Source organism: Nannobrachium achirus, assembly GCF_963921795.1.
Source record: "Nannobrachium achirus genome assembly, chromosome: 10".
NCBI lineage: Eukaryota > Metazoa > Chordata > Actinopteri > Myctophiformes > Myctophidae > Nannobrachium > Nannobrachium achirus.
This window is the reverse complement of record NC_137819.1, coordinates 1,997,501-2,010,095: the sequence shown is the minus strand read 5'-3', so window position 1 is coordinate 2,010,095 and position 12,595 is coordinate 1,997,501. Positions and strand designations below refer to the sequence as shown.

At 42.0% G+C, this 12,595-nt stretch overlaps 1 protein-coding gene across 1 annotated transcript in view; it reads left to right on the top strand.

The window, feature by feature from the left end:
* Nucleotides 1-12,595, top strand: part of tinagl1 (tubulointerstitial nephritis antigen-like 1) — a 130,413-nt gene that overhangs the window by 94,054 nt on the left and 23,764 nt on the right. The window contains exon 9 of the mRNA XM_080735780.1: nucleotides 7,454-7,499. Within this exon, the coding sequence (XP_080591906.1) occupies nucleotides 7,454-7,499 (46 nt within the window). The remainder of the gene's footprint in view (nucleotides 1-7,453; nucleotides 7,500-12,595) is intronic.

The following is a 12,595-nucleotide window of genomic DNA, read 5'->3' as shown; positions in this document are numbered from 1 at the left end:
TCAGCCTCCAATATTTGACAATTTGACCAATGCTTGACCAGAGGTACTAAAAAGGTCTTTAAAGTCCTTTAAAAGTGTCACTTTAGAAATGTGCAGCCTTTATACACTTTTATACACAGTTTGTTTACTGTTGAGTGAGAAAACAATGCTTAACATCTGGGGACCCCCCAAAATGATGTGGGTACCCCTCTGGGGGTCCCGACCCACAGGTTGAGAACCACTGCAGTATGTTACATTATACACTATCTGCTTGTTTTCTGTCAACTGGTCCTGGGCCAGACAAAATATTTGGACGAATTTGTCAAACGTGTCAGAAAAATAACTGTGATCTTATCAAACATAAATATATCAAGACAAAGTGTACATTTCCCCAAAAGGTAAATAAATGTGTGTATTTGCTGTACTTCAGTATGACCCGAAGCAGTGGATAAAACGTATTATTATTCCCCCACTGGCCGTAGAAGAGGCGTTATTTCATTAAAAAATATATATAGGGGTTAGGAAAAACTGATAATGACATGTCCAAAATAGGGTTTTTCGATTTGGCCTAAAAATAAAATCCTGATTAATTTCTCAGAAAAGTCGGTTTTCGATTTCGAGGTAAAAAGAATGCATTGTTTCAAAAATGTTGTTTTCTTTAAAAACACAACTGTGATTTTTCCAAGAAATTCATCAAAGAAAGTGCACGGATAAATGACCTTAATTTGGTTTCAGACTCTGGCTTATTTGCAGAACCTTGTCATGTTTTAGGAGGACCGGGCTGTGGACTTTTTGCCCCATGCAGGGCTCTAATGAGCAAGATCCGTACCAGAATTACCCTAGTTAAAGTCAAAATCGATTTGAAGATTATTATTTTTTTATCTTCCAAAACAAACAATCAATTCAAAATCGATTAATCGCCCAGCCCTAGTCCATAATAGGCAGGTCATTTTGAACTCTTGAGGCCGACTCTACAAATAAATGCCTTCCTAAATTCAACAAAGAAATTGCAGCGAGCTTGTACATCTGCTATTTTTAATAGCCATCACTAAAATCTAACATGACACATTTCTTTGCAATCCTGGTTTTTAGAGTGATTAATTAACTTTGGTTGCAGAAAGAAAACGAATGTCTAGTGTTGATCTCAAGTCAGGTGGAGGAAATATAGAACAACAGAATTGTAATGTTAACCCCAAATGATGCCACTGCGTAGAAGCAAAAAAAAACAAAAAAAAAACAGTCTAATAAAATGGCCGTTGTAAATTAGGGCATTAACGAAAAAGACTCAGTCGACTTCATTACACAAGTCGACTGTCGACTCCCACCAGAGAAAGTTGAAAGTCGAAGTTGGAAAAAAAAAATCTATTGTGAAAATAGCAGATCTACATTCCCGCGAGGCGTTGTGAGCATGTAGATCTGCCACTATATATTTGACAATTTGGACAATGTTTAATTTGTCATTTTAGAGGTATTAAAAAGTCCTTAAATTGGCACTTTAGAAATGTACAGATACTTTATGTTGGTTTGTTTACAGTTGAGTGATAAAACAATGTTACACATTAAGTTAATCATCTGGGGACCCCTCAATACTTGGGGGGTCGTGTGTGATGTGTGATGTGATGACTTCATCAAACGATAAAGTCGACTTCAACTCAACTTTTTTACTGAGTCGAGTCGACTTGCAAAAATCACAAGTCGTTAATGCCCTTATATACTTAACATGGTCCATGCAAGGCCGGTTTACCACAAGTTAATTTGAACTGGCAAAACAACCCAACTGGAGTAACACAAAATCACATTCACATGATGTCAGGTACTTTTAACGTTTTAGCTGGCCTTCAACATACCTAAGAGCTCTGCTGCATTTCTGAGTCACCTCAATCAACAGGAAATATGATGATGATGACGGTGAGGAGCGGAAACCCGGCTTTTATTGAGGTTTCCACATATTTACAAAGGGATTAAAGTGCTCCAACGGAAACAAAGTAATCTACGGCGCCAACTCAGATAAAATTTGAATAAAACAAATTAATCCAAGCTAATCTTATCCTTGATATTACGTCTGCTACCTGACTAAACCAACACAAAATAAAACCACACTAAAATAATCATTGGTTAACTACTAGGGGTGTAACAATATAGTAACTGAATCGAATAATCGATTTTAATTAGCAACAACCAACTATATTGTTTGCAAAAGCAAAATATCGTACCGTTTTGGCTTTATATCGTATCGTATGTGGTAATCGGTATCGAATCATTTTGCAATGCCAATAATCGATTGTATGGAACCTAAGTATCTGTGCCTTGTATTTAGCAATTTTAAGAGGGAAAATGAAAAAGAGGGGTCTAATTACCTTTCCATTCCATATAGCTACTGGTCTATTGATAAATGTGTGTAATCTCTGCGTTCATGTCAAGGTGGGTTTGTCCATATGTTGTGAAATATAATGCACATGTATTTGCTAGATAATCACTTTACTTCCATAATATTTTTTCAAGATTTTTTCACACGTTTTACACGTTTAACATGGCAGATTTAGTGTCATCAGTAAACCACGCCCACTGCTATGCCCTGTACCAGGGGTCTTCAACGTTTTCAGGCCAGGGACCCCTTAGCTGAGAGACAGATGAAGCAGGGACCCCCACAACCTGTTCATAGATTCCATATAGTTTCATCGTTTGACAGCACAATCATCAGTGTATTTTGGATTCATGTCAATTTGTGTTTTCAGATATTTAACCACTTGAACCACTTGTCAATAAACATGACCTTTCACTCTGTACTTAGTCTGCTCTTTTCCCCCCTACACCAAAGCTCTTTGCCAAAAATAGAAGATCAACGCCTCGCAGCGCGAGGCGTTGTGAGCTTGTAGATCGGCTGTTTTTGGCCAAAGTTCTCAGAATATGGATGCTAGGTTTCAAGTGGTTAATATAAAAAAGGAGAAAAAAGTTTCTATCTAAGAAGGATTTGTAGGGCCCTGTAGTAAATCTGAGGACCCCCTAGGGGTCCCGGACCCCCGTTGAAGACCCTTGCCCTATGTTTTAAATCCTGTGACTGTGTATGAATAAACCTTAATATAGAACATAAAGCTAATCTCAAGGCTCCGAATAATGAATGGTTCAACACAAACACAGAGACCACACAGAAGATAACATCAACATAATGGCCAGACATTGCTGCCAGGGACCCATGCGTTGCCAGATTTGTGCGAGAGAAACAAAGCAGAAAAAACAAGGTCTGTGAAAACAAGCCCAAAATACTGCAAGCGACCAGGGCAGGTCAATCAAACTGTATTGTCTGGTGTTAAATAAATAAACTGTGCATTCATATAGCGACTTTATACAAGGCGCTTTACAATGATTGTGCATTACATTCATTCTCACACACACGCGCGCGCACGCGCACACACACACACACACACACACACACACACACACACACACACACACACACACACACACACACACACACACACACACACACACACATGCACACCATTTAAACATTTATTTATTTCCACACAAAGGAGATGCATACAAGGACACAAATATTATATATAGGTGCAGTGTAAAGTTACATTTACAAAATCATGACATATGTCTTCATGATACAATAGCATGTCTCTTGGTACTCTACAGGTATAAGTTTTTTGCCAGCCTTTTTGCCTCTTTTTTGGGCATCCCACGTTGTTGAAACCCTCTAACAACCAGCCTGTGGGTATGTCCTATAGGCTGCCAAATATAAAAACAACACACGCACACGGGCACACACACACACACACACACACACACACACACACACACACACACACACACACACACACACACACACACACACGCACACACACACACACACACACACGCACACACACACGCACACGCACACACACACACACACACACACACACACACACAATTCCCCGGTTGTGATAGTGGCTAAATTAGAACCATATAGTGGACATGAGACTGTCTGTCTGAGGCCACGGATTGTTGTCTAACAAGAAGAATCAAGAAACTTGTATTTGTCACTAAGGGTGCCCTCACACCAAAATACCTACAGTATGAGAGTGGAATCCGCGTTCCACCAATGCATTTCAATGAGAGTGAAGCGGTTTCATGCCAGCAGAGGATTTCTGGAAAAAACGCTCCCTTCTCATTGAAATGCATTGGCACATTTGGCGGAACGCGGATTCCACTCTCATAGGTATTTTGGTGTGAGTCAGCAGTGGAAAAAGCACTAAAAGTACTGCATCAATACTGCAATGTAGATATACTCTGTTACAAGTAAAAAGTCTTGGATCCTAAATTTACTTGAGTAAAAGTACAAATGTATTGCTATCAAAATGTACTACCAAAAGTAGAAAGTACAGAATGTCCATTTTTGAGTTTTCAAATTTGAAGAAATCTTTTGAAAATAGCAGATCTACAAGCTCACACCGTGACACATTGTGAGCTTGTAGATTGGCTATTTAAGTTGTTAATGTAGGTTTTGTAATAATAATCAAAATCTACAAAGTAATCAGTAACTAAAGTTTTATTTGGATCCGAGATGTAGTGGAGTAGAAGTTTAAAGTATTGGAAATTATACTCAAGTAAAGTGCAAATATCTTAAAAGGGTACAAAACGTAAGTACGTATGCACTTAGTTACTTTACACCACTGTCACTAAAGGCCACTTTTAACCGCACAGATTCGGCGACGATTCGGCGGCGGAAGGCGGCGGAAAGCGTCTGTTGCCGAACGGGAGCTCATCGTCAGGTTTTCGGCAGCGGGTCGGGAACCTTATCGACCGAAAACTGGAAAACTGGACTTGCTCAGTTTTGTTCAGTCGCCCCTCGCCGTCGGTAAGATTGAGGGAGTTGTAGAATAGTTTACTACTGCTCCAAAACCAAGCCAAAACAAGCCAGAGACATTTTCTCGTCGCATATTTTTACTAAATACCATATTCTCAATCTCAACTCTCAATTCCTATTCCAATCGGATCCAAAGCAAAGCTAGTAGTAGGCTAGTAATAGTCCATCAAGTGCCCGTGTTGTTGTTTTCTTTTTTTTCCTCCTCTGCACGGAGAACAGAGCTGCCTCCGGCCGGGTTAGGGTTGCCAGATTCTGTGAGTGAAATACGCGACCAGGTCTATGAAAATAAGCCCAAAAGCGCGACCAGTTTCACCTCTGAACTCTATTACATTAGTTATTTTATAAAATAATGTTGAAAGCAAGGCCAAATAAGCAACTACACTTCAGAAACAAGCCCAAACAAAAGCAACCCACATCTAGCAACATTATAGGAAAACAGGATCAACGTTGCTTATAAGGAGCAGACCTGGCACCACTGCCATACAGTAACTACAGTCGGCGTCGTCTGAAAAAAATAAAATAAAAAATAAGTGCTTAGTTTTTTGCAGTTCTTTGCAGTCTGTGTACAGTCAGAAGGAGTCTCCTGTAGGCTGTTTGGTGTGTAGACACCTTAACTTAAACCAGTACAAGCAGAGGAAATGTTGTGACTGACTGCATCACAGCCAGTAAAACCCAGAGAATTAACTCTAGGCCTACTGCATACATGGGCAACTGGTGGCCCGGGAGCCACATGCGGCCCCCACCTTCACTTAATGCGGCCCTCAGGTTACCGCAGTGTGAATGACTATTTTGATTTCAGCTGTTACAATTCCAAAATGCAAACATGACCCGCTTTTATTACTTCAGTCGCGTTTTGAGCTTGTAGATTGGCTATTTTTGCTATTTTTGACTGCATGTGCTTTGTGGCCCTCTGGAGTGAGTGTGAAAATATATTGGCCCTCTCCATCATCAAAGTTGCCCACCCCTGGCCTACTGCATCTAGAGCAGCATCTATTCTACAACATTCACATTTTAGTAAACACTGTATATCAATATGTAAAAAAACACTCCCCTTAAGAGAAATCTAATTAAGCCGGAAAAGTGTAGCCACGCGACTTTCACAATTCAATATGGGCACATTAAGAGCAGATATATTTAGCTTGCACTGAACTCCCCGAGGCAGAGTGATCAAAGTTCACCTGAATGAATTAGTTTATCCTCCATTATTCCTGCGGATCCCGTCTGGTTGATGTGCAGCAAACACAGCAGAGCGGGTGGGTGGGGGTTAGAGCAAACTCACTGACCCGGCCAAAACACTGTGGATGGAGTAGCCTATGTGTCCCATCTCTTTAACCCAGGGGTCTTCAACGTTTTCAGGCCAAGGACCCCTTAGTTGAGAGAGAGAAGAAGCAGGGACCCCCACAACCTGTTCATAGATTCCATATAGTTTCATTGTTTGACAGCACAATCATCAGTGTATTTTAGATTCATGTTAATGTGTGTTTTCAAATATCTAACCACTTGAACGGTCAATAATTATTAAACTTGACCTTTCACTCTGTACTTAGTGTGCTCTTTTTCCCCTCTACACCAAAGCTCTTTGCCGAAAATAGCCGATCTACAAGCTCACAACGTCTCGCAGCACAAGGCGTTGTGAGCTTGTAGATCTGCTATGTTTGGCTAAAGTTCTCAGAATATGGACACTAGGGTTCAAGTGGTTAATATAAAAAAGACGAAAAAAAGTTTTATCATTCAAAGAGTTGGAGAAGGACCCCCTGTAGTAACTCTGAGGACCCCCTAGGGGTACCGGACCCCCTGTTGAAGAGCCCTGCGTTAACCGTTTCCAGGCATGGCTCTTGCACTGCCCCGCGGGCACTTCTCAAATTACATCACTGTTCCTAGTTATCATAGGATGGGTAAATGACCTCACTGCTCCTAGTTGTTATAGGATGGGTAAAATGCAATGTTTGGGTTATGGGGTGTACACAGTATATTAGGGATTGAATGTAGGAGTCTCAGAAGTAATGTTGGAGAACCTAGATGTATCGGTGATGTCTGTCACCTCCAAATTTGGGCATTGTTTCAGCACGCAGATGTTACCATGGCGATGACACATGAGCAGTATAGGCTGCGGTATCAGTGATGTCAGTTATCAACAAATCTGGGCACTGTTTAGTATCAGTGATGTCAGCATGCGTGTATATCAGACTGACATCGGACAAACAGACATTCGTCGTTTACAGGACAAAAAACAGCCCAAAGAGTGGGGACTATTCTATAAGCTTGCCGGTGTTATTGGCCACTGTCTGTCATCGGAAATAAACGACCTACAAGCACGCAACGTGTCACTTCGCATCAGCGCTGCGAGCCGGTCGATTTTGGCGATTTTTGCCATGCAACGTCGGTCGAATTAGGAGTCGTATAAATCAGGCTTAATGCTTCTAAAAAATCATTACTGTCCGTGTTCCATCTTCCTGCGGTCTGGGAAGCCAATAATCTATACATTAAGGAGGGGGAGGGAGGGGGGGTTAATGCACCTCGCTCACAGCCGAGGGGGAGGGGGGGGGCTCTTATCGTCCATCTGTCCATCTCTGCATCCTTCACTGACAAACATCTCTCTCCTCTCGTTCTCTCCCTCAGGACAAGGAGATCATGAAGGAGATTATGGATAATGGCCCCGTGCAAGGTAAGATGTGTGCGAGCGTGCGTGCGTGCGTGCGTGCGTGCGTGCGTGCGTGCGGGCGTGCGTGCGGGCGTGTGTGTGTGTGAGATAGAGAGACAGAGAGAGAGAGATAGATAGAGAGAGAGAGAGAGAGAGAGAGAGAGAGACAGATAAAGAGAGAGAGAGAGAGAGAGAGAGAGAGAGAGAGAGAGAGAGAGAGAGAGAGATAGAGAGATAGATAGATAGATAGATAGATAGATAGATAGATAGATAGATAGAGAGAAAGAGAGAGAGAGAGAGAGAGAGAGAGAGAGAAAGTTCCTCCTATGATCAATGTTTCATTTGTTCCTGAGTGGAGTGTTACTTGTGTTAACTAACACTTACATGCTTGGCTGTATGACGCAACAGATAAGCAAAAATAGCCCACGACACGTCACCATGTGACATTTTAACTGTTCTTGAAACATTTGAAATGTGTTTTAAAGTCTGTTTTGAAAATGGTTGTCTGTATTGACACAAAATAGATCTGGTCTAGTTAAAAACAGCATTAAAACACAATAATAGACAATAGCTCCAATCGGAACCAATGCACGATTCTAACCTTTTCGGCAGATCGTATCCAAAAATAAAGGTCGGCCCCCCTTCTTTACCATTTTTGCCGGTCAAAACCTTTTTGATGACTGGTCAGAAACAAGTGTTTAAATCATGCATAGTGGCAAATACTCGCTGGCCATTCTTTGCCAACACCCGAGAATGTGGGACCTCATCTCGGAGCTATAGAGCAGTGGTTCTCAACCTTTTCAGGCCGCGACCCCAAAAATAATCATATTTTAACTGGGGACCCCCACCCTGACGAGCACTAAGAGGCGTTACATTTTGTTGAACACGGTTCTATTGTGAAAATAGCAGATCTACATTCTCACAACGCCTCGCAACAGCCTCTAATATTTGACAAGTTGGTGAATGTTTAATTTGTCATTTTAGATGTTTTAAAAAGTCCTTAAATTGTCACTTTAGAAATGTGCAGATACCCTCTATATACTCTTAAACTTTATGTTGGTTTGTTCAGTGTTCAGAGAGAAAACAATGTTTCACATTAAGTTAATCATCTGGGGATCCCCCGAAATAATTTGGGGACCCCCTGGGGGTCCTGACCCACAGATTGAGAACCACCGCTATACAGCGCAGGGAGAGGTTCCAAACGGCGCTGCAACAGACCCTGGAGGCCAGTGAAAGGTGCATGGAGTCTTTCATGGAGGCCCCAGTGCAGACATACATCAACCTGCGTGACGGTGGGGTCCTATAGGTTATTAGACCCCTGACCCCATACGTGCTGGTCAGAAGCCTCTGACCTGTGTTCAACACGTGTGTGCAAACATGCATCATGCGTGTGCTTGTGCGTCTGCATGTGCACGCGTATTGTGTGCTCGCAACAGGAGCTGTGTTCCCTATGAGCCGGTGCCAGCCTCTTGTTATATTGTTCAACACAGGAAAGCTATTGGCCTCGTGTCAACTTTCCTTTCGTTCTTAGGATGTGTGTGTGTGTGTGTGTGTGTGTGTGTGTGTGTGTGTGTGTGTGTGTGTGTGTGTGTGTGTGTGTGTGTGTGTGTGTGTGTGTGTGTGTGTGTGCTGCTGATAGTAGTTGTGAGAAGAAGGGAGGTCCAGTTGGCAGCTCACTCAAGCTCAGGGGTGTCGCACCAAATTCTGGGCCCTGGGCACAGGGATTCACTGTGGGCCCCCATGAATTCTTTAACTATTGAAAAATAGCAGATATACAAGCTCACAGCGCGGCACCGAATGCCGTGCTGGGAGCTTGTATAGATCTGCTATTTTTGAAGTTTTTGAAGTCTTTGAATATTTCAAATCCTTTCTGAAAAACCTATGTTTCTATGTCAGTGGTGCTCAAACCTTTTCATGTGAAGGACCCCCAAAATGATATGTATTTGGCCATGGACCCCCATCTCAAAATATTTCGTTCTAGGGACCCCTCCAGAAGCAAAATTTGAGTTACAAATGTTCGCTTAAAAAAATACATATATTCAAAGATTTACCCACATTTTCACGACTTAAAAAAAATGGCAGTTCTACAAGCTCGCAGTGAGCTTGTATATCTGCTATTTTTCAATAGTTTAAGTACCGTTGTTTTGGGTTGAGATTGGCACATTTCCTGGGGCAATCTGCCCAGATCATGCATGTCACACATGTCTTCTTCTTTTTTAGTTTTTTACTCTCAAAAAGCGCCTGCAATATTGTGCATTTGAAACTACATAGCAGTGCACATCATGGGGTGATCACTGCTTGCCTCCTGTGAATTGTTTTATTTTTATTTTTGTTTATTTTATTTTTATTTCGTTTGCTCAGTGAGGTCAGCAGACATGAGTGAGATGAAAAAAACCTGAGTGAAATGTGCCAATGTCGACCAGAAACATCGGTATAAAATAATGAAGGCCCCTCCACCTTGGGCCCTATAACTCAACCCCCCCTTGTGACGCCCCTGCTCTAGCTTCTCTGCAGGTAGGCTCTAGGCCGTTGCTAAACGGAGGGAACTCCTTATGCCTTGATATCCGTTAGATTGTTATGGGAAAAGTCACAGGATGGGAAGAGTCACAGGGAGTTCACATACACGCACGCACGCACCCATGCACGCACACACACACACGCAAGCATGCACACACACACGTGCACCCAAATGCACAAGCACGCACAGGCATACATGCACCCAAAAGTAGCTGGGTCGACTCGACTCAGTAAAACGTTGAGTTGAAGTCGACTTTATCGTTTGATGACGTCATCACATCACACACAACCCCCCAGTTATTTTGGGGGGGGTCCCCAGATGATTAAGTTAATGTGAAACGTGGTTTTCTCACTCAACTGTAAACAAACCAACATAACATTTAAGTGTATAGAGGGTATCTTCACATTTCTAAAGTGCCAATTTAAGGACTTTGTAATAACTAAAATGACAAATTAAACATTGTCCACATTGTCAAATATATAGAGGCAGAAATTGTGAAAATAGCAGATCTATATGAGCATGTAGATCTGCTATTTTCACAATAGAAAGTATTATTATTTTTCTTTTCAACTTCGACTTTCCCTGGTGGGAGTCGACTTGTGTAATGAAGTCGACTGAGTCGACTTGTCGACTTTTTTGTTAATGCCCTAGTGTGCGACAGCATCACATGACATGAACATAAACCAAGCCTATATAAATCTAACATTTCTATAACGTAAAACAACCGTTTTTTTTTCTTTTTCGTGTAAGCACCAGCAAAACGGTCCTCCTCACAATATTCTATTCCTGAAAATGCATCTGTACTTGCGAGGACATCTATAGGGCCCTATTTTCGTCCATGTCATTACACATTAACTTACCCTAAACTCTTTGGCAGATCGTCTATTTGAAGTATTTTGACATGTTCTTCCAAATAGACTGGGAACGCATAATGTTGTGCTTTAACTATTCAAAAATAGTAGATAATATACAAGCCTTGTATATTCTAGTCTTTGAAGTCATTGAATATTTAACATCCTTCTAAGGTCTTTTTGTCAGTGCTGCTCAAACGTTTTCATGTGAAGGACCCCCAAAATGTAGGTTGATGTATGTATTTGGCCACGGACCCCCATCTCAAAATATTTATTCCCAGGGACCCCCCCAGAAGCAACATTTTAGTTCCTACACATAGGCCTATTCGCTTAAAAAATAGATTTAGAGAATATTCAAATATTTCACGACTTTTCAAAAATAGCAGATCTACAAGCTCGCAGCGCGGCACCCGGTGCCGCGCTGTGAGCTTGTATATCTGCTATTTTTCAATAGCTAAAATATTGAATAATTAAAGCCCATCCACCTTGGGCCCTAGCAACTCAGTCCCACTTTTCCCCCCCTTGTGACGCCCCTGAATACAAATACACAAACGCACGCACAGTTCCCATAACACTTCCAAAACTCTCAGCTTCTTCCCTGGGTTGTGTGGGTGGGGGTGTTACTGTTACCCAGGGGGCTCGTTGTGCGTCGAAGTGGAGAGATGAGGAAATTGCTTTTAGATGACTGGGTCATTTGGTACGATCGTTATCCTGCATCCATCCATTGCTGAATCACAGTTCTGTTAGAGTGGAGAGACGATTCAATTTTCAATTCAATTAAAATTTCAATTCAAATTAGCTTTATTGGCATGAGAAAAGCAAAGCAAAGCAAGTTTCAAAACATAAAAACAGTTGAAAATGGGGAACATGTATACGGTTGGAGGGGGTACAGCATTGTGTAAACAGAGACACTAGCCATGTTTCCATAAACTTATTCGAATTAGGGAAGCGAATTATCAGAAATGCGCTTCAAGACAAAGCGAATTTAGCCTGTTTCCATTAAACTGGTGAAATGCGATTCTTGGGAGATCCTGCCTGGGTCCGTCTAACCGACGTTCTGTAAACACTTCCTGCGGGCTTGCACACAGTGCACACGCATCCCGAGCCAGAGCCGGTCGCGACGCACCGCCGCAGAGAAAGTGCGGCCGGCAGGAGCACAGAGCAAGCGTCCCCGAGCCGAGGTGGCCGCCCCGCCGCCCGGTTGAGTCCTCCGGGCAGACTGCATCCTGCAGCGTCGCAGATGCGAGCTGCAGCAACACGGTGTGATGACGAAGGGTCACTCCGTGTGTAACAACCGGTTTGTTTTGTGGGCTAACGCTATACAATGGACGTTAATTAAGCGGCGGGGGAAAGTGTTATAGGAGGACGACATGGACCAGAACGTCATATTTTATTCGCATTTATTGTCTGACCCGTTTCCATTCACAAATGCACATTTAGTTTATTCGATAAAGCCTAAAAATCCACCTCCTCCAAGCGGATAATGAAAGTTTATTCGCATTTTGAAGTGTTTCCATAAAAGGATTTTGCGAATAAGCCGTTAATGCGCAAAAAGTGGCTTTATGGAAACGCCACTTATGTCACATTTTGTCATTATGTATACTGGTATAAAGCTTTTTGTAACAGATATCAGCATTTCCTTTTTTCTCTATACAATTTCAATAGCATAAAACTGAAGGAAAAGAAAGAGAGAGACAATGCAGGTGTGGAGTAGTTGTTGTAGCGTTCATGTTACTTATACAGAGTGTGTA